General features: G+C 36.4%; 1 protein-coding gene across 14 annotated transcripts; it reads right to left on the bottom strand.

Annotated features, from left to right (window-relative positions):
* Nucleotides 1–2,413: 2,413 nt before the first annotated feature.
* LOC108321489 (short integuments 2, mitochondrial) lies at nucleotides 2,414–22,128 on the bottom strand. Of its 14 annotated transcripts, none has more exons than XM_052872999.1 (13): nucleotides 21,923–22,128; nucleotides 19,950–20,063; nucleotides 19,670–19,729; nucleotides 19,537–19,595; nucleotides 14,977–15,074; nucleotides 11,302–11,541; nucleotides 9,459–9,572; nucleotides 7,874–8,148; nucleotides 7,574–7,793; nucleotides 7,401–7,471; nucleotides 5,263–5,359; nucleotides 3,292–3,509; nucleotides 2,414–2,885 (listed from the first exon to the last, which is right to left on the bottom strand). In XM_052872999.1, exons 8-13 carry the CDS (start codon nucleotides 8,099–8,101, stop codon nucleotides 2,634–2,636), a joined length of 1,086 nt encoding a protein of 361 aa, XP_052728959.1. In that variant the 5' UTR covers nucleotides 8,102–8,148; nucleotides 9,459–9,572; nucleotides 11,302–11,541; nucleotides 14,977–15,074; nucleotides 19,537–19,595; nucleotides 19,670–19,729; nucleotides 19,950–20,063; nucleotides 21,923–22,128; the 3' UTR covers nucleotides 2,414–2,633. The 14 variants fall into 14 exon arrangements, with proteins under 14 accessions (XP_052728959.1, XP_052728956.1, XP_052728958.1 ...); XM_052872996.1 differs by lacking the exon at nucleotides 21,923–22,128 and adding an exon at nucleotides 20,320–20,441; XM_052872998.1 differs by lacking the exons at nucleotides 19,670–19,729; nucleotides 21,923–22,128 and adding exons at nucleotides 9,046–9,104; nucleotides 20,320–20,441.
* Nucleotides 22,129–22,490: the final 362 nt, after the last annotated feature.

The following is a 22,490-nucleotide window of genomic DNA, read 5'->3' as shown; positions in this document are numbered from 1 at the left end:
CTTAATAGACGAATGGTTACTAATTTAGTGTGCATGTATCAAGGTAATATAATTTTTTTAAAGTTTTAATTGCATCCGAACTTTTTTTTAAAAGAGTGTGTAAATCAATTTTTTTTAATTACTAACGACGTTAAGGCATACCACGTATCAATTTGTGGTTATCACATATCAATCGTGAGGTTGGTAATATGTGATATTGTCAATGTCATGTAATAAGATAACTATCATGTGTTAATGTAAAATATTAGGGTTAAATATGTTTTTCGTCCTTTAAGTATCACTGATTTTTGGTTTTAGTCCCTACTCAAAACTTTGATGGCTTTTAGTCTTCTTAGTATTGAAACATGTAATATTAGTCCTTAAAAATGGACGGCGTCAAGTTTTTGTTGATCTGGCAAACGGCGAGGCCATGTCTTCTGTCAGCTTCTGTCTTAAGTATCTGTCGCGTTGCTTGTTTAATAAATAGAATGAGATTAAGTGATTGGCACGTGTGTGGGTGATTGAAATCAGATTACGAATTAGGACTCGAAACCTTCGAATTGGGGAAAACTACTTTCTAGAAACATTGTACTGGAAACCTTCCACTCGAAGCGGTCATTGTGGTGGTCTTTGCAATGCTCCTTGCAGTGGTCGTGAAAGAAACGGTGGTGTGAAAGACAAGCGCATTGTATCAAGGTAAGTTTTTGTTTATCGGTTATCATTGGTTGGTCAAAATTTGTGAGTAAAGTGTTAATGTCTGAATGTAGGTCTAGAAATGATTTTCGAAGTTTGTTTGCATAACATGGGAAAGTTTGTTAGTAATAAGGGGCTAAAATATGTTGGAGGAGAGGTACACGTGATCAAAGGACCTGATCCAGATCGTTGGTCTTATTTTGAAGCAGTTGCAATAGTAAAGAATTTAAGTATGATGCAGACTTCAAACTATGGTGGAAGGGGTCTTCAAATTAAGATGGAAGGGGTCCAAGGAAAGGCTGATGAATAATCTGAGATTACTTAGTGATGACAGGGAAACACTGAACTTGGCTAACTATGCAGAGGAGAATAAGGATGAGATAGAAATCTATGTTGAACATGTTTCCAGTGAGGCAGTGGAAGTTCACTTTCTTAGTTGTGGTGAAGAGGCAGATGAATGAAACATAGAGGACATGGAGGAAGTGGCTGAGATTGTAGAAGACGGTGGAATGGGTCTGGAAGAGGGTGATGCTGCTGAGGAACATGAAGAGGTTGAAATGGGTGAGGAAGACCAACAAGAAGGTTATGGTGGTGAGGAAGAGGTTAACTGTGATGTTGGTGAGGAACAAGAAGAGGTTGAAATTGGTGAGGAAGAGGTTGACTGTGATGTTGGTGAGGAACAAGAAGAGGTTGAAATTGGTGAGGAAGAGGTTGATTGTGATGGTAGTGAGGAACAACAAGAGGTTGAAATTGATGAGGAAGAGGTTGACTGTGATGGTGATGATGAACATCATTATCTTCATGAAGAAGAGGAAGGGGGAAATGTGGTTGAGGGGAAAGTAGAAGCTTCAACTGAACATTGTCTAGATGAGAGTGAAGAAGATAGAATGGCTAATGATGATGATGAGTTTAGTGTTGAGAATGATAAAGTTGACCATGTTCGTAGAAACATTAATCCAGTTTTGGATAGGTGGAATGCAATGAAAAAAAAACGTGACTAGAAGAAACAATGTTGAGGAAGATTCATTTGTAATGAATGAAGAAGTTGTAGAGCATGACATTAATGAGGATTACAATAGTGATGACATGTAACAATAAAAATTTTACAAAAAAAGTTAAAAAAGTTTTCAAATAATTTTAAAAAATTACAAAAAACCACGAATTAACAAATGACATACCTTAAATGCATTGATACAATTTCAAAAAAATAACCTAATTGAAACCTTTTTAAAAACGAAAACTAAAAACAGGCCCATTTACCATGTGACTAATTAAGTCTTTATAGTTATATATAAATAATATACTCAACTACATTCTTTTAAAATATGTATTTGGAAAGATTATTTCCAAAAAAAAAAGGTCAATAAAATTATTTATTTCTATACAATAATTAATACTGATTTTGTAAGCTCAAAAACTCTAGCTTGAATTTAATCCTTTATTTTTATAAAATATAATTTCACAAAAAGGGCAAGCATCCAAAATAAAAGTATTATTCCACATAAATAAAAGTTAGCTAATTTATTACTTGTTTAACCAAATAATCAAATTTACTAATATCTTCTCTTTTGAGAAGATGGCCCAACAATTACAGTTATCCATCAATGACAATTAATCCACCCACCGAAAATTTTTGAGTAATTAAGAAATTCAACGTAGGTATCCTTCAAATTGTACATGCTTTGAACTCCATGGTCATGGGGTAGATGTCTTAGGAGCCAAACATGCCACTAGTGAAACCTTTTTGGGGGAACGAAAATATTAAGAACTGAAATGCTGGCAAATTACCCGCATTTACTGAAAATAATCTCAATATCTTCCTAAATTAAATTAATCCTTACTTACAAGTTACAGCAAAACTTAGAATGAAAGATAATACATATAGCAGAAATGGGGAAGGAGTAAAGGTAGGAGATCTAATACACAGAAAAAGAGAGGTGGGTAGAAAGATTCAATTGACATTATGTTGCAGGCTTGACCTTTGGGACATCATCAAGAATGAAAGGACCAAGCTTACCTGTCCTGAATAGAGCAAGTAACTTCTTGGATACCATTAACCGTGCTTCTGAAGCCTTGTGAGGTATCTTCATTGCCTTTTGGAGTGCACTAAATTGCAGGTCAATAAGGCACTCCAGGTCATTCTCGTCTTCCACATTCCCATTGAATTCTGTTAGAGTTGAATAGAGCGCATGCTGAACTCCCATTACAAGATCCTATTGTAGAATGAGAATAAATTAATTTCAAGAAACAAAAAAAAATATGGGAAACGTGGGTAATTTCCATCATCACAGATTGCAACATCAAATGCAAGAAACGTAGTTCAGAAACACCTTGGTAACTTCAGATGCAAGACAAAGTAGAACTAAATATAGGAGACAGTAAGTCCTTCCCAAAAAAAGTGTGCTTGCAGACAAATTCATGTATCGTCTAGGTTTTAACAAAACATCGTCAAAAAATCCAAGGCAAAAAGATTTGTAATATAATGGGATTAAAACAACTGGGAAGTGTAATATAATTGGGACTTCGTCAGCCAAGGTGTGAAAATTTCCAGCATTGGTAGTTAAAAGCGTGATATTCCATTACACAGAAGAAAATCTACAGAAAACTGCTGCTTGTTACCTCAACATACACCAAATCAGATCTATTTGGCGGATTTCTTCTCTTTGGCTTAAGATTTTTCAGACTATATTCATGATTCACCTCCGCTTCGTATTCAATCCCATCCAGTCTCCTATTATTTAGGTGCTTCCAGTGAAATGGAGTCCCCCGAGTATCCAAAACTGCCAATAAGTACTGCGCAATACGCTCCTCACCCACTATTGAATCTTTGACTGACCCTGTCAATTCATCAACCATGTTTGCATGACATAATATATCAGGACACGTGCTACAAAGGATACATATTCAGAAACCCAACCGCTGTAGATGCACTACCTAGTCCCATTTTTTCCCATACTAAGTGGAACTCGTAAGAAAATGAGATATTCAATTGTCAAAACTGGTCTGGGAAAATAACTAAAGAATGTGTAAGATGTAGGGCAAAAAATAAGAACTTCTATCTACAATGACGGCTTGAAAACAAAGATAGTTAGCTTAAAAATGACAAAAATATGCCACATTGAAAAGATACTTAATTCAGTTACCCATGAACATTAGTACGGAAAAGGAAACAATCACGAAAGTCTTTAAATTACTCGTAGCGATTTCAAACTACATAATTTTGTTTTTTCTAACAAAGTTTTCCACCCACTGAAAAATGCCACCTCCACATTTTCATTGCCCTTGGGTGCCCCATAATGCCTATTCACAGACTAAAACCAGCCCTTTTGCTTATGCTATCACGATAAAATTGATTAGATCCTCAAAAGTTATTAGAGTATAAAATAAATGTTCATTATTCCATATTTAGAGTATATAAACCACCAGCTGTGAAATAAGACAAAAATCACCTTCTATTACTTTGTCCACTAAAGAAAACAGAAAATACATAACAAGGAAATTGATTGTTTGATGCAAAGGTAGTTTAAACACAATCAATAAAAAAAATGGGACTACAACAAAAGTTGAGCAATCAACTGACTTTTATATCCCGCCTAAAGTATCTACTTGAAAACATCAACCACAACTTCAAAATCAATTCCACATAAATGGGAATAGATCATCACTGTAAAAAGTAATGGAATCAAATTAATCAAATTTAACGCCAAATTCAAATTAAAACCTAGCAAGGTTATCTTACGTTCATTAATGTGAGACCTAATCACAAGAATAGTAAGAATCCTCCTTGTAACCCATAGTGAATCAGGAGAAGCATACCAATCCTTCACAGAGCACGTTCTCAAACTAACGCAAATGATTGGCCTAATGGAACACTGACAGCTTTCCAATTTCAAGAATTGCTAATAACTAAGGAATGAGATAATAAGAGATAGGATTCTCGACCATTGAAGGGACAAGAAGATTCAAAATTACAGGCCCGTAATAAAGTTAAAGGATTCTACTGAAAATTAAATTCAACCTAGTAAATAGACAAAACAATTCACTAATTTGTCCTCTCCTACTGTCCCACCAAGGCATCCACTTCAATTGATTAAATGAAATAAAATAATAAACAAGCAATGTGGTTTGCAAGTAAAACATAAGAATATAAGAGACAACGCAGACACTGAATCATATCATATAAAAGAAGACTGTTGTTTATAAATTTAAACACTCTCCTTATTTTACTTTAAAACAATTGGCTAGCCAAGACATCAGTAAGAAGTCTTGTTTGTATTCTATGTATAGAAATAACAGCAGCAATTATAGGTTTGCAATCTAGCTTGTAGACACAATGAAAACTGGCAGGAAGAAAAAAATCAAATTAAATCTTTTATTCATATTCCAGTAAACAAACATAGCTCCCAGAAAAGGCTTTGAATAAATACACAGGAATCAAACATGTTGGGGATAAATAAATGTAATTTCAGAACATAGTTTTAGTCAACATAGTCATGCTCCGATAATAATATGTCAAATATTACCACGATAACAATGTCAAATTTTACGAATGACAGAAATATTTACGATAAATTTTAAAAGACGTAGTACCTGCCAGAGCCAGCTTTAACCCTGTCTCTATGTCCGAGATACTCGGAACCAATACCCCAGGGGAATCCAGGACATATATACTTGGTTTATGTGCTATCTGAAACATCAGGTCAAAGTCATTGTTTAATTATGGAACCACCAACTAAAAATAGAATCAATTGACACACGGATTATAAAACAAAATGCAGGAAAAAAATAGAATATGCATTGATTTCCTTCTACCTTTTCGTTTGCAAATACTTTCTTCGTTTATATGCCAAATCATAAATAATCAAGCCAACATTAAAAACTTTCAGGAATTAGGAATGGAAGAGAATAATAATCTCTCAAAAATATCTTGACAAAACAAAAAATAAAACCTATTTCTGAAACAGTTAGCAGGTTTCCAATATTTTCAAGGAAGGGTAACTAACCGGTATGTAGTACAATACACAACTATATATGCAGTACATAAGGGTATACTTTGTAGGTACGATATTTTGATCGTATGGCTCACTAATATAAATTTCTTTTCCTCAAACAAAATGGTCTAAATCATATATACTCATGAAATTCTTACATTTATTTACACTTGTATTTTTTAAAGAATTTCCTACTAAAATGGCAAGCTTCGTTAAGCTTTCATGTTTTGTGTGTGAGAGAGAAAATAATTAATTGTGTTTTAAAACTGATTCAAATCATTAGTGCATTTAATCTTGGGACTCTTACTACTTCCATCACGAAAAACATGGAAAATGTCACATTTTCTTTCATTTTATCAACCAAAGGTTAAAACAATATTTCATAAAGTTGTTTATCATCCATCCCCTTTTCTCCCCAGCACGTTTTTGTTGACTATTCCAAAAGCTTCAGCTAAGGCAATAACGTATTGCTTGCCTTTCATGCTATTTTCTTCCATGATCCCTGTTCACTTATCTAACAGGGAGCATGTTGCCCCTTGCAACAATTAGGAATGTTTACCCTATTGATCTAGATTGCAAAAGTACACAATTAGATAATAGTTGGAACATCAGACGCTATAGGTGAGAACAAAACCAGTACTTCACTCCAAAATATGAATGTGTACTAAAATACCAACCAGTACAACAAGAACCCATGATTCAAATGACTTAAGATTAAAAACAGAGAAATATATTTTGGAGGGCTTGAGAGATCCCTCTCCTAATCTTCTATTTATAATGAAAAACTGATACACGAGTACATGAAAAATTAAGAGACTATACTAGACACTACAGTGCAAAACTAGGTACTGACTATAGGTACAACTAATAAATTATCTACCACACTACATCATACTTAGGCTTAATGATGATACATAGATGTAATAATTCTAACAAAATGAATGAAAACATTTTTATTAGACACATGAATCTAAATTTGATTCATGTAACTCAATGATGTTGTTTCAATTTATTTTGAAGATAATCAGCTGCTTTTCCCAAGGAGCTTCCAAAAAACACAAAAAGTAAAACCCCTAAAATATGCTATTCAAAAACACACACTCAAGGAAGAGCATCGATACATTAAACAGAACAAAGGAAGCCTTGTCTCTAGCATAAACTTATGCCCTAATTCCAATGAATCACAATGGAATAAACAAGAATTGTAGTTCTGCAGCAAATAAAATAATGTGTTTGCACGTGGAGGCAACAGAACTAGAAACTAGAGACAAGAAAAACAGTAATCATTTATATCATTTGCAGAAATTAACTTTTAAACCTAAACCACCAACTAGAGAAATACAGAGTACGCATAATATTAATACTTAGTCACTTGAGAAATATAGATCAGCTATCTTTAATTTCATTTAAAGTGGCTGAACCTAGGCAGCCTATATCAAAACAACAACCTTAAGGTCCTCATTACATAAAATTCTCCCTAAGTATTAATATGTAAGGAATAAGAAAAGAAAAAACCAAGGCACAATCTACTTATTTGTCTCAGTTTTTGAGAAAGTTTAATGAGAAAGGCAATATAAAAGTTAATTACATATGTTCATTTTAGCTTACACGAGAAGTTTGTTGTATCTTATTTTCTTATTGAATAAATTTATCTAAACAGGACATAATTAGTATATTTTTTCACCATTATAACTTGAACATCTGGTTTAATTTTATGTTCATGTTTGTCAACCAGACCTTAAATCCTGCTATGTCTTGAGTAACACCAGGTAACGGACCCACAGCAGCACGCTTCATCTTCTCTTGCGCTATCAAAGAACACCACTTCAATTCCAAAACAAAATAAAATAAAATAAAATAAAATAAAATTCATTCAAGTCAATGGTTTCGCGAATTCGCGAAACTATTACCTGTAAAGCGAGACTTTGCAATCTGATGAATGGAGTTAATCAAAGCAGACTTGCCAACATTGGGAACACCGACCACCATCACAAGTAGTGTCGGTTCCCGGCAAATGACTTCTTTCAGCTTGAACTCCACCAGCTCTAGAAGCTTCCTCACAGAACTCTGACTGTGAGCGTTTATTGCAATGCAATCCTGCTTGCACGTTTCGAAATAATGCGTCCATTTCTGTAGCAACAACACGTCGCGTGAATAACTTAACAGGTAAACAACAATGACAAGGATACTGATGATGGTGATGATTTTACATGCATGATGTTAGGGTTGGCAAGGTCTTTTTTATTGAGTGCCACGACGCGTCGTTTAGTGGAGAGGTGGGGCTGGAGATCGACGTTGGCAGAGGAGAGAGGAAGTCGAGCATCTCGGACTTCGATGACTAGGTCGGAGAGTTTGAGACGTTGACGGATGGCGCGTCTGGCGGCGGCCATGTGGCCAGGGAACCAGTTGATAGCTCCTCCGCCGACGTTGAACGCCATGTCTCCTAAACTTAAAGGGGTGGGCAAACTGCACTATCTGCACTGTACTATAAACCAAATAGAGTTAACTATAAAATAGTTCAAATAAACTGAACTATATTTTAGTTCAGTTACACTGCAACACAGTTCAGTAAACTATTTATTGTGCAGTTCAAAGTTCAGTAAATATACATGCTTCTGCATTGTGAAAACAGATCAGAATTAAAGCTAAAGCCTAGAGCCTAAAGGATATATAGCAAGATGAAAACAGTTCTCAATTACAGGCAATTACATCATGTAACATGTATCAAGCTATGATATCTTCCCCTGGGAACTTCAAGGCCTCGGCCATACGAAGGCAAGGGTTCAACAACATCCCGATGAGATGGATTCTAAACAAGTAATAACAGCATGTAAAAACCGAAACCCAGATAAAAACACACCCCGTATCAGAACATGAACCATCACTACACGCAAAGGATCAGCAGAAAAAGGCAGGACCAATCAAAAGTCTTCAAAAACTCTTATAAATAGAAAAATGAATTAATCACGTAAAATTTTCTTTTCTTGTATTCTTATGATTATAGAGATTTTACTTTGACAATAATCTTTTCGAATGACATATCAATGACAGAAGAGAAGCAGTAAGAGAGAAAGTAACCTTTTTTAAGATTTCTAATAAAGTAACCTTTTTTAAGATTTCTAATAAAGTAACCTTTTTTAAGATTTCTAATAATCTCAGAGATAGCTGCAACCTCAATTTTGTTGATCAAACTATGACCACTGTTAGACTGTTCTTTACCCTTAGAAATGTTTATAAAAGAATATGAAGCATACATTTTCCCATCAAGATAACTTTTATCATAGCTTACTCCTCTGACAATAATGGATGTGAACCACACAATGAAAAAATAATTAAAACTACGCAGGAGAATCAAGGACAAGATATTAATTAGAGAACTTACATCAGTGCTTCTTTCTTGATCTTCAATCATCCAAATTAATAGGAGACCGGTTAACAACATTGGTTAACAATTACATGTGTTAATTAAAACAAACATATAAATAAACCAGTGAAGAAAAACAAGTATATAACACCTCCATGTTTATAGGAGTTTCTGTTGCATGCACACGACAACTTTCACAAAAGTATTGTCACTGTCATTACAATGGTCTCACAACCCAAGCAATATTAGCATACACTTATAATGTTTAAAGGCAGTCCATTATAAATTATCAAGTAGATCACTGGAAATTAAGCTACATAAAAAGGTTGAATGCAAAGGGAAGACCACCTTTTCAGCATCTAATTGATCAAACAAACAAATAAGAATATCAAATAGAAAGTGATAATTTCTTATTCAGGACCCAGAATTACCGTGGCTCTTCAATAACAGTGGAGGATTTTCTTCTTCAATAACTTGGAAATCAGGATTAGATGGTGGATAATATTGAAATCCACTGTTTTTGATTTATCATCATCAAAAGTCACCTGGAAATTAAGAGAGTTGTTAGATATAATTAAAATTTCCCATATTGATCTTGAGACTTCTTTTTTCTATAAAATATTTCTATAAAGCTTTTCAGTGCTAGGAAGGAAGAATAAATAAGTTAATTGGAAGTATCTAAGGACTATTAAGAACTGTGTGAAGAAGAATACTTTCCAATTTTGGTCAAAAGTGTTGCAGCAGGGAATTTTAAGTATAATTCAGTACAGTTAACTATAATTCAGTACAGTACAATTACTTTTGCCCAGCCCTAGTTGAAATGTTGCACAGTTTGTAATTTATGTTGCAGTCTCCCATATTTGCATGTTGACTAAGGAGGTTTCATAAATTTAGGCCCTGTTCTCGTCAATAATGGCTTCAGCTAATAATAAGAATAAATTGATGGAAGTATTTTTATATCACGTTCAAAGCAAAGAAGGAAAATTCAGGGGAACAAAAAGCTGTTTTAAATTATGTAGTAATTCTAATTATAATAATAATATAGTAAAAAGGAAAGAACCCCTCTTTCGTTCATTCCACTGATTGAACTGCAAACTGAAATTGGTTCGAAGAAAATATAAAAGAAGCATATTATAGATCATTGTTAAGACTAGTAAAACATATGAAAACGTGACAACCTCTCATCCTTTATTTTTTGGCTGAAGAAAGAACAAAGCCAGAACTTTTCATATTATCATTGTTTCATCTCATTACTCCCCTTTGACTTCATTTAATTCTGCAGAGAGCTGCACTAATTGTAATATGCTCTATTATATATGAAATAACTCTCAGCAAACAACCAAATGCACATTCAAATCTCTGTGCTTCTACTATTTTCAGTTAATTATAATACTTCTAAATATTACTTCATAAATGAAAATGTCTGCAAATATAAGAAAAACAGAGAGAAAAGCATTAATGTAACTTTATGGTTTTTAAACAAAGTCAATGCAACAGTTAAAGTTAAGAAACTTTTATCCTATAAGATTTATTTGAACTTGTTTTATACCAATTTAAAAGCTTGGCAATCACAATATAATCCCAGAATTTAAGCCCATTTTTTTCCTTCAAAGCCCAACTACTTAACCTAGCTCACTCCATTGCCTAAAAACCATCAAGTAACCCCATACAAATCAATGCCTAAAAACTGCTGAGTCATGACTGCCTCTCTTCTATAAATATAAAATGTTGTGTATACTGCTCTCCATTGGCCAAAATATGCTGCCAATGCTACTCTCCCTTTACCAAAAAACAAATAATTTTGCTCTCCTTTTGGCTATTTAATATCACTTCTACTCACTCCCATTCCATTCCATCTTTCTCCCTCTTTGTTTATTACCACTGAACTGTAGCATACCCCTCTGCTCTTCCTTTACAATGAACCAAATTGCATCTCGCAGCAAATTATTATTCACACCAAAGTGCATCGCTTTCCAAAGTGTTTCACTTTACCAGTTGATGAAGCAGTTATTAATCACACACAAAATATCTCCAAAGTTTAGATAAAACGTGGAATACTACTATGTCTGAAACCCAACTCATCATTCACAAATCCAGATTCGCGAAATATATGAGGAACTACATTTTAGTAATATTCTCTAGTTAATTGTACAAAGGTATGTCATGCATCTCAACCAAATACTGTTACCACCACTGGGCCCAGATGAATACACTCAAGTGCATCGGTTTTCACTTTTATTTATCCTTTCGAAAGAGAGAGGAAAACATTCGTACCTTTGGAGAATGATTTGCCTTTGCTTCTCTGTCCAGGAGAAGTGTTCTCACAACTTCCGATGGTGGTAACAGTTCAGCGACGGCAGAGTGCGGCAAAGCCTTTCGTAGTTTGGCGACGAGTGCGGCAAAGCCTCCGACAGCAGCGAGCCTTCTACCGCGGTGAGTCTTCGACGACGAGAGCCTTGTACGGCAACAAGACTTCAAGGGCGGCGAGTCTTCAAAAGTAACGAGCCTTTGACACTATGAGCAAGGAATGTAACGGGAATAAGAAACCTAAACCTAAACCACAGTTAACTACTTAATTGTAGTACAAATAAAATAAATTCAGTGTTACTCAGTATAAACAGGTTTTAGTAAAAATAGTTTAAATTTTTTTAAGTATGAAAGAGTAGAGATAAATTACCCGCATTCACAGAAAATAAGCTTAATATCTTCCTAAATTAAATTAATCCTTCCTTACAAGTTAGAGCAAAATTTAGAATGAAAGATAATACATATTGTCAGGCCTCGAAAAAAGTGCGTCCACGTGGCATCCACGTGGCAGCAGGAGAGCGCACCACATCAGCCGTGCACATGGCCGACAAACAGTGCCCGACACCACTGCCGAACGCCAGCTGTCGCACGCCCAACTGAATCAGAGCACAATGGGAACGTGCGTCCGGCGTAGTGGAGAACAGTGTGTCAGTCAGGAAGAACGTGCGTCCGCGGTGGTGGAAGACGCGTGGCAACAGTGCAGTGGTCGACCGTCCGTTATGGGCTGTCAGAGAAGCGGCGGAGTGCGATGCCAGCGCAACTGCCAGAGTGAACGTGCGTCCGGCAGCAAGTGGGAACTCTGAACATATTCTCCACTCACCCTGCACGCACCTCTCTTCTGCATTTTTCTGAGAAACCTAAGTTCTCTCCTCCTTCTCTCTACACTCTCTGCACCCTTCCCTCTCTAAGGAACCACCACTGCACCTCCTCCGATCAGTATCTCCGGGGCAGCTGAAGGACGCTCGACGTGGTACTCCAGAAGGACGTTCGGTTCGTGAATACTGAACCGGTAAGTCCTTTCCTTCCTCTCTGACGTTCGTTTTCATGCATGCATGTCATACGTTCGTCTTTTCCTCAAAATGGGTAGTTCTGATGTTAGTTTTTGGCGTTCGTTCGTATAGTGAATTAACGAGCGTTGGCGAGTTGAGTTTCTGTGGAGAGCGTCTGTATGCGTCTGTGAACGTTCGTTCATTTTCCAGGTAAGGGAAGCTTATTTAATTTAACTGGTTTGATGTCTGCTACGTGAACGTTCGTTAGTTGGCTGCATGAAAGTAATGCATGATGTATGAATGATGGTATGAACGTTCGTTATTTTGATTGTATGAGGCTGTTATGCTTGATTTATTCACGAACCGAACGCCACGTGGACGCACTTTTTTCGAGCTATTTTTTAATTCAGTTCAGCTTTCCTAAATTGTTTTATAGTTAACTAAAAATTTGTATACTGCAGTGCAGTATAGTGCACTTTGCCTACCCCTGCTTGTTACCTCAACATACACCAAATCAGATCTATTTGGCGAATTTCTTCTCTTTGGCTTAAGATTTTTCAGACTATATTCATGATTCGTCTCCGCTTCGTATTCAGTCCCATCCAGTCTCCTATTATATAGGTGCTTCCAGTGAAGTGGAGTCTCCCAGGTATCCAAAACTGTCAATAAGTACTGAGCAATACGTTCCTCACCCATTATAAAAAATTTTAGTTAACTACAAAACAATTTAGGAAAACTTAACTGAATTAGATCTATTTGACGGATTTCTTTTCTTTGGCTTAAGATTTTTCAGTCTATATTCATGACTCGCCTCCACTTCGTATTCAGTGTCATCCAGTCTCCTATTATTTAGGTGCTTCCAGTGAGGTGGAGTCCCCCGAGTATCCAAAACTGCCAATAAGTACTGAACAATACGCTCCTCACCCACTACTGAATCTTTGACTGACACGTGCTACAAAGGATACATATTCAGAAACCCAACCGCTGTAGATGCACTACCTAGTCCCATTTTTCTCCATACTCAAAGTGAACTCGTAAGAAAATGAGATATTCAATTGACAAAACTGATCTGGGAAAATAACTAAAGAATGTGTAAGATGTAGGGCAAAAAAAAAGAACTTCTATCTACAATGACGGCTTGAAAACAGAGAAAGTTAGCTTAAAAATGACAAAAATATGCCACATGAAAAGATACCTAATTTAGTTAGCCCATGAACATTAGTATGGAAAAGGAAACAATCACGAAAGTCTTTAAATTACTCGTAGCGATTTCAAACTACATAATTTTGTTTTTTCTAACAAAGTTTTCCACCCACTGAAAAATGCCACCTCCACATTTTCATTGCCCTTGGGTGCCCCATAATGCCTATTCACAGACTAAAACCAGCCCTTTTGCTTATGCTATCACGATAAAATTGATTAGATCCTCAAAAGTTATTAGAGTATGAAATAAATGTTCACTATTCCATATTTAGAGTATATAAACCACCAGCTGTGAAATAAGACAAAAATCACCTTCTATTACTTTGTCCACTAAAGAAAACAGAAAATACATAACAAGGAAATTGATTGTTTGATGCAAAGGTAGTTTAAACACAATCAATAAAAAAAATGGGACTACAACAAAAGTTGAGCAATCAACTGACTTTTATATCCAGCCTAAAGTATCTACTTGAAAACATCAACCACAACTTCAAAATCAATTCCACATAAATGGGAATAGATCATCACTGTAAAAAGTAATGGAATCAAATTAATCAAATTTAACGCCAAATTCAAATTAAAACCTAGCAAGGTTATCTTACGTTCATTAATGTGAGACCTAATCACAGGAATAGTAAGAATCCTCCTTGTAACCCATAGTGAATCAGGAGAAGCATACCAATCCTTCACAGAGCACGTTCTCAAACTAACGCAAATGATTGGCTTAATCGAACACTGACAGCTTTCCAATTTCAAGAATTGCTAATAACTAAGGAATGAGATAATAAGAGATAAGATTCTTGACCATTGAAGGGACAAGAAGATTCAAAATTACAGGCCTGTAATAAAGTAAAGGATTCTACTGAAAATTAAATTCAACCTAGTAAATAGACAAAACAATTCACTAATTTGTCCTCTCCTACTGTCCCACCAAGGCATCCACTTCAATTGATTAAATGCAATAAAATAATAATCAAGCAATGTGGTTTGCAAGTAAAACATAAGAATATAAGAGACAACGCAGACACTGAATCATATCATATAAAAGAAGACTGTTGTTTATAAATTTAAACACTCTCCTTATTTTACTTTAAAACAATTGGCTAGCCAAGACATCAGTAAGAAGTCTTGTTTGTATTCTATGTATAGAAATAACAGCAGCAATTACAGTTGCAATCTAGCTTGTAGACACAATGAAAACTGGCAGGAAGAAAAACATCAAATTAAATCTTTTATTCATATTCCAGTAAACAAACATAGCTCCCAGAAAAGTCTTTGAATAAATACACAGGAATCAAACATGTTGGGGATAAATAAATGTAATTTCAGAACATAGTTTTAGTCAACATAGCCATGCTCCGATAATAATATGTCAAATATTACCACGATAACAATGTCAAATTTTACGAATGACAGAAATATTTACGATAAATTTTAAAAGACGTGGTACCTGCCAGAGCCAGCTTTAATCTTGTGTCTATGTCCGAGATACTTGGAACCAGTACCCCAGCCCAAGGGAATCCAGAACATATATACTTGGTTTATGTGCTATATGAAACATCAGGTCAAAGTCATTGTTTAATTATGGAACCACCAACTAAAAATAAAATCAGTTGACAGACAGATTATAAAACAAAATGAAGGAGAAAAATAGAATATGCACTGATTTCATTCTACCTTGTCGTTTGCAAATACTTTTTTCATTTATATGCCAAATCATAAATAATCAAGCCAATAATAAAAACTTTCAGGAATTAAGAATGCAAAAGAATAATAATTTCTGAAAAATATCTCGACAAAACAAAAATTAAAACCTATTTCTGAAACAGTTAGTAGGTTTCCAATATTTTCAAGAAAGGGTAACTAACTAGCATGTAGTACTACAATACACAACTATATGTAGTACATAAGGGTATACTTTGTAGGTATGATATTATGATAAGTATAGCTTGCTAATATAAATTTCTTTTCCTCAAACAAAAAGGTTCAAATCATATATACTCGTGAAATTCTTACATTTCTTTACACTTGTATTTTTTAAAGAATTTCCTACTAAAATGGCAAGCTTCGTTTTACATGTGAGAGAGAAAATAATTAATTGTGTTTTGAAACTGATTCAAATCATTAGTGCATCTAGTCTTGCGTATGATTTTACATGCATGATGTTAGGGATGACAAGGTCTTTTTTATATTGCATGATGTTAGGGATGGCAAGGTCTTTTTTATTGAGTGCTACGAAGCGTCATTTTGCAGAGAGGTGTGGCTAGAGATCGCTGTTGGCGGAGGAGAGAGGAAGTCGAGCATTTCGGACTTCAATGACGAGGTCAGAGAGTTTGAGACTGTGAAATTGTAATTCTATTAAATGAAATGGTTCTCTTGAATGTAATACACCCTTCTCCTTAATCCTATACTTATAGGATTAAGTGAGTGGAACACCTCACATACAGCACACTCACAGCTCACACAACACTAACACTCATCTCCAACTTACTCTTAGTTGGAACACACTAACAATAATTCTAACACTCCCCCTCAAGCTGGATCATACATATTGTATGAGCCAAGCTTGGAATAAACATACTCAAATGAAAATAACATCAATCAACCAAATTGCAAATACAAGCACTAAGAAAAATACAAGCACTAAGAAACTTCAACTTGGAAAGTCTTCAAACACAAGAGATTTCCTTTGCAGTGTTGTCTTGGAACGATACTCCCCCTCACTGTAGGGACTAAATTGTCATCACTTTTTGATGGGGCCTGTAGTGGCTGGAAGCGACAAATCTACAGGGACTGCCATCACTAACTGACGAGATGATGGGGACTTACAGGGACGGCCATCTAGCACTGACTGATGGGGCCTGCATGCCATCACTAACTGAGGTGATGGGGACTTACAGGGACGGCCATCTAGCCCTGACTGATGGGGCCTGTATGCCATCACTTGACTGATGAGGTGATGAGGGCCTACATTGGTTGGAAGCATACTCCCCCTCACGACTGAACAACATGAACGTGAAGGTGGAGGAATGGGTGAGAACCGATCCGTACGAGGGTTTGGACAAATCTGAAACCCATAACTTCGGAAGATTCAATTCAGCGGGCGGTCTCAAAGAACAACTCCACATGAGCTGTTACAACAAGGCAAAAACAACAGCAAAACGGTGCCGGACAGCGGCAAAACGATGCCTGGACAGCGGCAAAACGGCGCCTGGACAGCGGCAACGGCGCCTGGACAGCGGCAACAGCACCTGGACAGCGCAAAACGGCGCCTGGACAGCAGCAAAACGGCGCCTGGACAGCAGCAAATCGTGCAGAAAGCGGCAAATCGTGGCTGGACAGCGGCAAACAGTGGCTGGACATACGGTGCTTGAACAACGATTTGAGACAGAAATAGTTGTCCAGCAACAAAGAAGGTGGTGACGTCCAACAAATTGCTGCCACGGTCTACATACACGCTGTCCAGCATTGGAGGGATAGCAGCACATGGAAGAGACCAAAGGCCTGCACATTTTCACGTTTCCAGCAACAAGGGGCTGATTCAGTTGTGACTTTGCTGATTCAGTTGTGTCTTGGAAGAAGTGACTAGCACATAGAAATTGAGAAGGAAGTGGTGTGCTGTCACGGCCCACAAAGAATAAAGAGTGCACGGGAGAGAGAGCTGCACTGTGTCACGGTCCAGCAGCAGGAGCACACAAAGATTGCATGAAAAGACCAAAGACATGTTGGAGGTCCAAAGTTCTTTATTAGACTACTCCCAAACGGTGATACTTAGTACTGTATCTCAAGAAATACGGGCCAAATCTAGCCCAAGAAGAAAGTGACCAGCGATCCAAGAAAGAGGTGACGCAGTGGCGTCATAAGGCATCTGCTGAATATTACAGTTGAGATTTGAGATCCCAACCTTGAACAGGTCTTAACTGACTGTGACGGCGGCTGACGTTAGCAAGAAGCACCCATCCGTGCCGTACAAGAAAGAGGTTCTTTTGTAGAAGAAAATAGCGGAAGCGGAAGATGTACAAGAATATGATGGAAGCTGGAGATGATGAAGACGGTAGCAATGGCTGCTTTGGAGGGTCATACCGGAGAGAGGAAGCTCTGGCGAGACGACCGGCATCGGCGCAGTGTGATTCCGACAGCGGGACGGCGGCGCGTGAACAGTACGCGTCCGAGCTCAGCTGGAGACAGGCGGCGCGTTGGGCGGATAAAGAGACGGCGACCACCGGGGTTAGGTTGCGCTCGAAGAGGCGATCCAGATCCGCTGGTCACCGGTCGAATCTGCGACGGTGGCCGGCGGCGGACGGTGGTTGACGGCGGACTTATTTGGCGCTCGTGGCGGCGCGTTCGGAGGATTCTGGTCCTGTATCCGGCAGGGTTGGCCGTCGCTCAAGAAGACGGTCCAGATCCGCTGTTCATCGGACGAAACTGCGACGGTCACCGGCGGCGGACGGTCGCCGGCGGCGTACGGAAACCGGCGGCAGTAGCAGCGGTGCACGGCGAAGTAAGCAGCGAAAGTGGCCTTTCTTGGGTTCTTCGAAGAAGAAACTTCCGGTCTCTTAGATTCAATGTGAAGCAGCAAATGGAGGAAGGGAATGCCAAAATTATTTGACTTCATGTAAAGTTCCAGTTTCAGTTACTGGTCCAAAAAGGAAAGGGAATGGGTTCAAACCCCATTCTGAGACAAATTCTGGAAGAGGCTAAATTCTTGAAGTAGAGACTTTTAGGAGGGGTCACCGGCGGCCGAGCCAGCGGCCATGGTGACCGGCCGCCGGTGAACAGTGAAGACAACCCTTAGAAGATCAGAGAACCTGCTCTGATACCATGTGAAATTGTAATTCTATTAAATGAAATGGTTCTCTTGAATGTAATACACCCTTCTCCTTAATCCTATACTTATAGGATTAAGTGAGTGGAACACCTCACATACAGCACACTCACAGCTCACACAACACTAACACTCATCTCCAACTTACTCTTAGTTGGAACACACTAACAATAATTCTAACAGAGACGTTGGCGGATTGCGCGTCTGGTAGCGGCCATGTAGCTAGGGAAACAGTTGATAGCTCCTTAAACGAAACTGAGTTGAACTATTCTTTAGTTCAGTTACACTGCAATACAGTTCAATAAACTGTTTTTTAATTCATAGTTCAGTTAACTATTTATTGTGCAGTTCAAAGTTCAGTAAATATACTTGCTTCTGCATTGTGAAAACAGTTTAGAATTAAAGTTAAAGCAATTACACGCAATTACATCATGTAACATGTATCCATTTATCAAGCTATGATATCTTCCCCTTGGGAACTTCAAGGCCTCGGCCATACGTAGGCAAGGGTTCAAAAACATCCTAATGAGATGGATCCTAAACAAGTAATACCAGCATGTAAAAACCGAAACCCAGATAAAAACACACCCCGTATCTAAACATGAACCATCACTACAAGCAAAGGATCAACAGAAAAAGGCAGGACAATCAAAAGTCTTCAAAAACTCTGTAAATAGAAAAATGAATTAATCACGTAAAATTTTCTTTTCTTGTATTCTAATGATTGTAGATATTTTACTTTGACAATAATCTTTTCGAATGACATATCAATGACAGAAGAGAAGCAGTAAGAGAGAAAGTAACCTTTTTTAAGATTTCTAATAATCTCAGAGATAGCTGCAACCTCAATTTTGTTGATCAAACTATGATCACTGTTAGACTGTTCTTTACCCTTTGAAATGTTTATAAAAGAATATGAAGCATACATTTTCCCATCAAGATAACTTTTATCATAGCTTACTCCTTTGACAAGTCGAGCATCAGAAAGTTGCTGATCGTATAAGTATTATAAGTATTCAAGGTTACCGAAGGTGTAGTCTATAAGTATTGAAGACTCACTTGGTGAACCAATGAAGAAGATGAAGAGGTATATATATCAATAATGGATGTGAACCACACAGTGAAAAAATAATTATGAAGACTACGCAGGAGAATCAAGGACAAGATATTAAATAGAGAACTTACATCAGTGCTTCTTTCTTGATCTTCAATCATCCAAATTAATAGGAGACCGGTTAACAACACTGGTTAACAATTACATGTATTAATTAAAACAAACATATAAACAAACCAGAGAAGAAAAACAAGTATATAACACCTCTATGTTTATAGGAGTTTCTGCTGCATGCACACGACAACTTTCACAAAAGTATTGTCACTGTCATTACAATGGTCTCACAACCCAAGCAATATTAGCATACACTTATAATTTTTAAAGGCAGTCCATTATAAATTATCAAGTAGATCACTGGAAATTAAGCTACATAAAAAGGTTGAATGCAAAGGGAAGACCACCTTTTCAGCATCTAATTGATCAAACAAACAAATAAGAATATCAAATAGAAAGTGATAATTTCTTATTCAGGATCCAGAATTACCGTGGCTCTTCAATAACAGTGGAGGATTTTCTTCTTCAATAGCTTGGAAATCAGGATTAGATGGTGGATAATATTGAAATCCACTGCTTTTGATTTATCATCATCAAAAGTCACCTGGAAATTAAGAGAGTTGTTAGATATAATTAAAATTTCCCATATATTGATCTTGAGACTTCTTTTTTCTATAAAATATTTCTTTAAAGCTTTTCAGTGCTAGGAAGGAAGAATAAATAAGTTAATTGGAAGTATCTAAGGACTGTTAAGAACTGTGTGAAGAAGAATACTTTCCAATTTTGGTCAAAAGTGTTGCAGCAGGGAATTTTAAGTATAATAAAGTACAATTAACTATAATTCAGTACAGTACAATTACTTTTGCCCAGCCCTAGTTGAAATGTTGCACAGTTTGTCATTTATGTTACAGTCTCCCATATTTGCATGTTGACATAGAGGTCTCATAAATTTAGGCCCTGTTCTCGTCAATAATGGCTTCAGCTAATAATAAGAATAAATTGATGGAAGTATTTTTATATCACGTTCAAGTCAAAGAAGGAAAATTCAGGGGAACAAAAAGCTGTTTTAAATTATGTAGTAATTCTAATTATAATAATAATATAGTAAAAAGGAAAGAACCCCTCTTTCGTTCATTCCACTAATTGAACTGCAAACTGAAATTGGTTCGAAGAAAATATAAAAGAAGCATATTATAAATCATTATTAAGACTAGTAAAACATATGAAAACGTGACAACCTCCCATCCTTTATTTTTTGATTGAAGAAAGAACAAAACCAGAACTTTTCATATTATCATTGTTTCATCTCATTACTCCCCTTTGACTTCATTTAATTCTGCAGAGAGCTACACTAATTATAATTTGCTCTATTATATATGAGATAACTCTAAACAAACTCTTCTACCTTCATTATTCAATTCAACTTTCAACAAAACCCAAACCAAATGCACATTCAAATCTTGTGCTTCCACTATTTTCAGTCTAAATATTACTTCATAAATGAAAATCTCTGCAAATATAAGAAAAACAGAGAGAAAAGCATTGAAGTACTAATGTAACTTTATTGTTTTTAAACAAAGTCAATGCAACAGTTAAGTTAAGAAACTTTTATCCTATAAGATTTAATTGAACTTGTTTTATACCAATTTAAAAGCTTGGCAGTCACAATATAATCCCAGAATTTAAGCCCATTTTTTTCCTTCAAAGCCCAATTACTTAGCCTAGCTCACTCCATTGCCTAAAAACCATCAGTAACCCCATACAAATCAATGCCTAAAAACTGTGGAGTCATGACTGCCTCTCTTCTATAAATAAAAAATGTTGTGTATACTGCTCTCCATTGGCCAAAATATGCTGCCAATGCTACTCTCCCTTTACCAAAAAAAACAAAAAATTTTGCTCTCCCTTTGGCTATTTAATATCACTTCTACTCACTCCCATTCCATTCCATCTTTCTCCTCCTTTCTTTATTACCACTGAACTGTAGCATACCACTCTGCTCTTCCTTTACCAATTGATGAAGCAGTTATTAATCACACACAAAATATCTCCAAAATTTAGATAAAACGTGGAATACTACTATGTCTGAAACCCAACTCATCATTCACAAATCCAGATTCGCGAAATATATGAGGAACTATATCTTTTAGTAATATTCTCTAGTTAACTGTAGAAAGGTATGTAATGCATCTCAACCAAATACACCATTCAGAATCTACCATTATTCAAAAAAAGCAAATAAAATCATATTTTTTTAAACAATTAATCCTCCCACAAAATGTAAAAGAAAATTAACTGTTACCACCACTGGATCATCAGATGAATTGCATAGCTTTCCACTTTTATTTATCCGGGAAAACATTCGTACCTTTGAGTTGGAGAATGATATATGCCTTTGATTCTCTTTGGAGCTAAAGAAGGAGTGTTCTTACAACCTTCTAGATAAAGAAGAAGTGTTCTTACACTATTTGACGGTGGTAGAGCCTTCGAAAGTTCGGCGACGGCAGAGTGCGACAAAACCTTCGATAGTTTGGCGACGAGTGCGGCAAAACCTACGACAGCAGCGAGCCTTCGACGGCGGTGAACCTTCGACGGCGGCTTCGAAGGCAACAAGACTTCAAAGGCGGCGAGTAAGAAATGAGCCTTTGACACAATGAGAAAGGAATATAACTGGAATAAAAAAACCTAAACCTAAACCACAGTTGTAGTTAACTCGAACTGTAGTACAAATAAAATAAATTGAGTTTATTTAAACTGAAATGTTCCACAGGTTTTAGTAAAACTAGTTTAAATTTTTTAAAGTAAATTGTGTCGAGTCCTCCTAATCCTTTCTTAACAATTCCTTTAAGTATGATATATGCTCTTTCAGTTAAGCGAGAATTTTAGAGATTAGAATCGTGCAGTAATGTTGTACTAAACCCAAAGTTTCATCTGGAAAATGGGAATGAATATGTATTACTTCTTTCTTCATCTTCTTTTTTTCTTCGACATCCCAAATATTACAATATTCTCATTTTATCCTTTAATTGTA

The sequence above is a fragment of the Vigna angularis genome, chromosome 2 (genome assembly GCF_016808095.1).
Source record: "Vigna angularis cultivar LongXiaoDou No.4 chromosome 2, ASM1680809v1, whole genome shotgun sequence".
In the NCBI taxonomy this organism is placed as follows: Eukaryota; Viridiplantae; Streptophyta; class Magnoliopsida; order Fabales; family Fabaceae; genus Vigna; species Vigna angularis.
The sequence above is the reverse complement of the archived record's forward strand: the minus strand, read 5'-3'. Positions and strand labels throughout refer to the sequence as shown.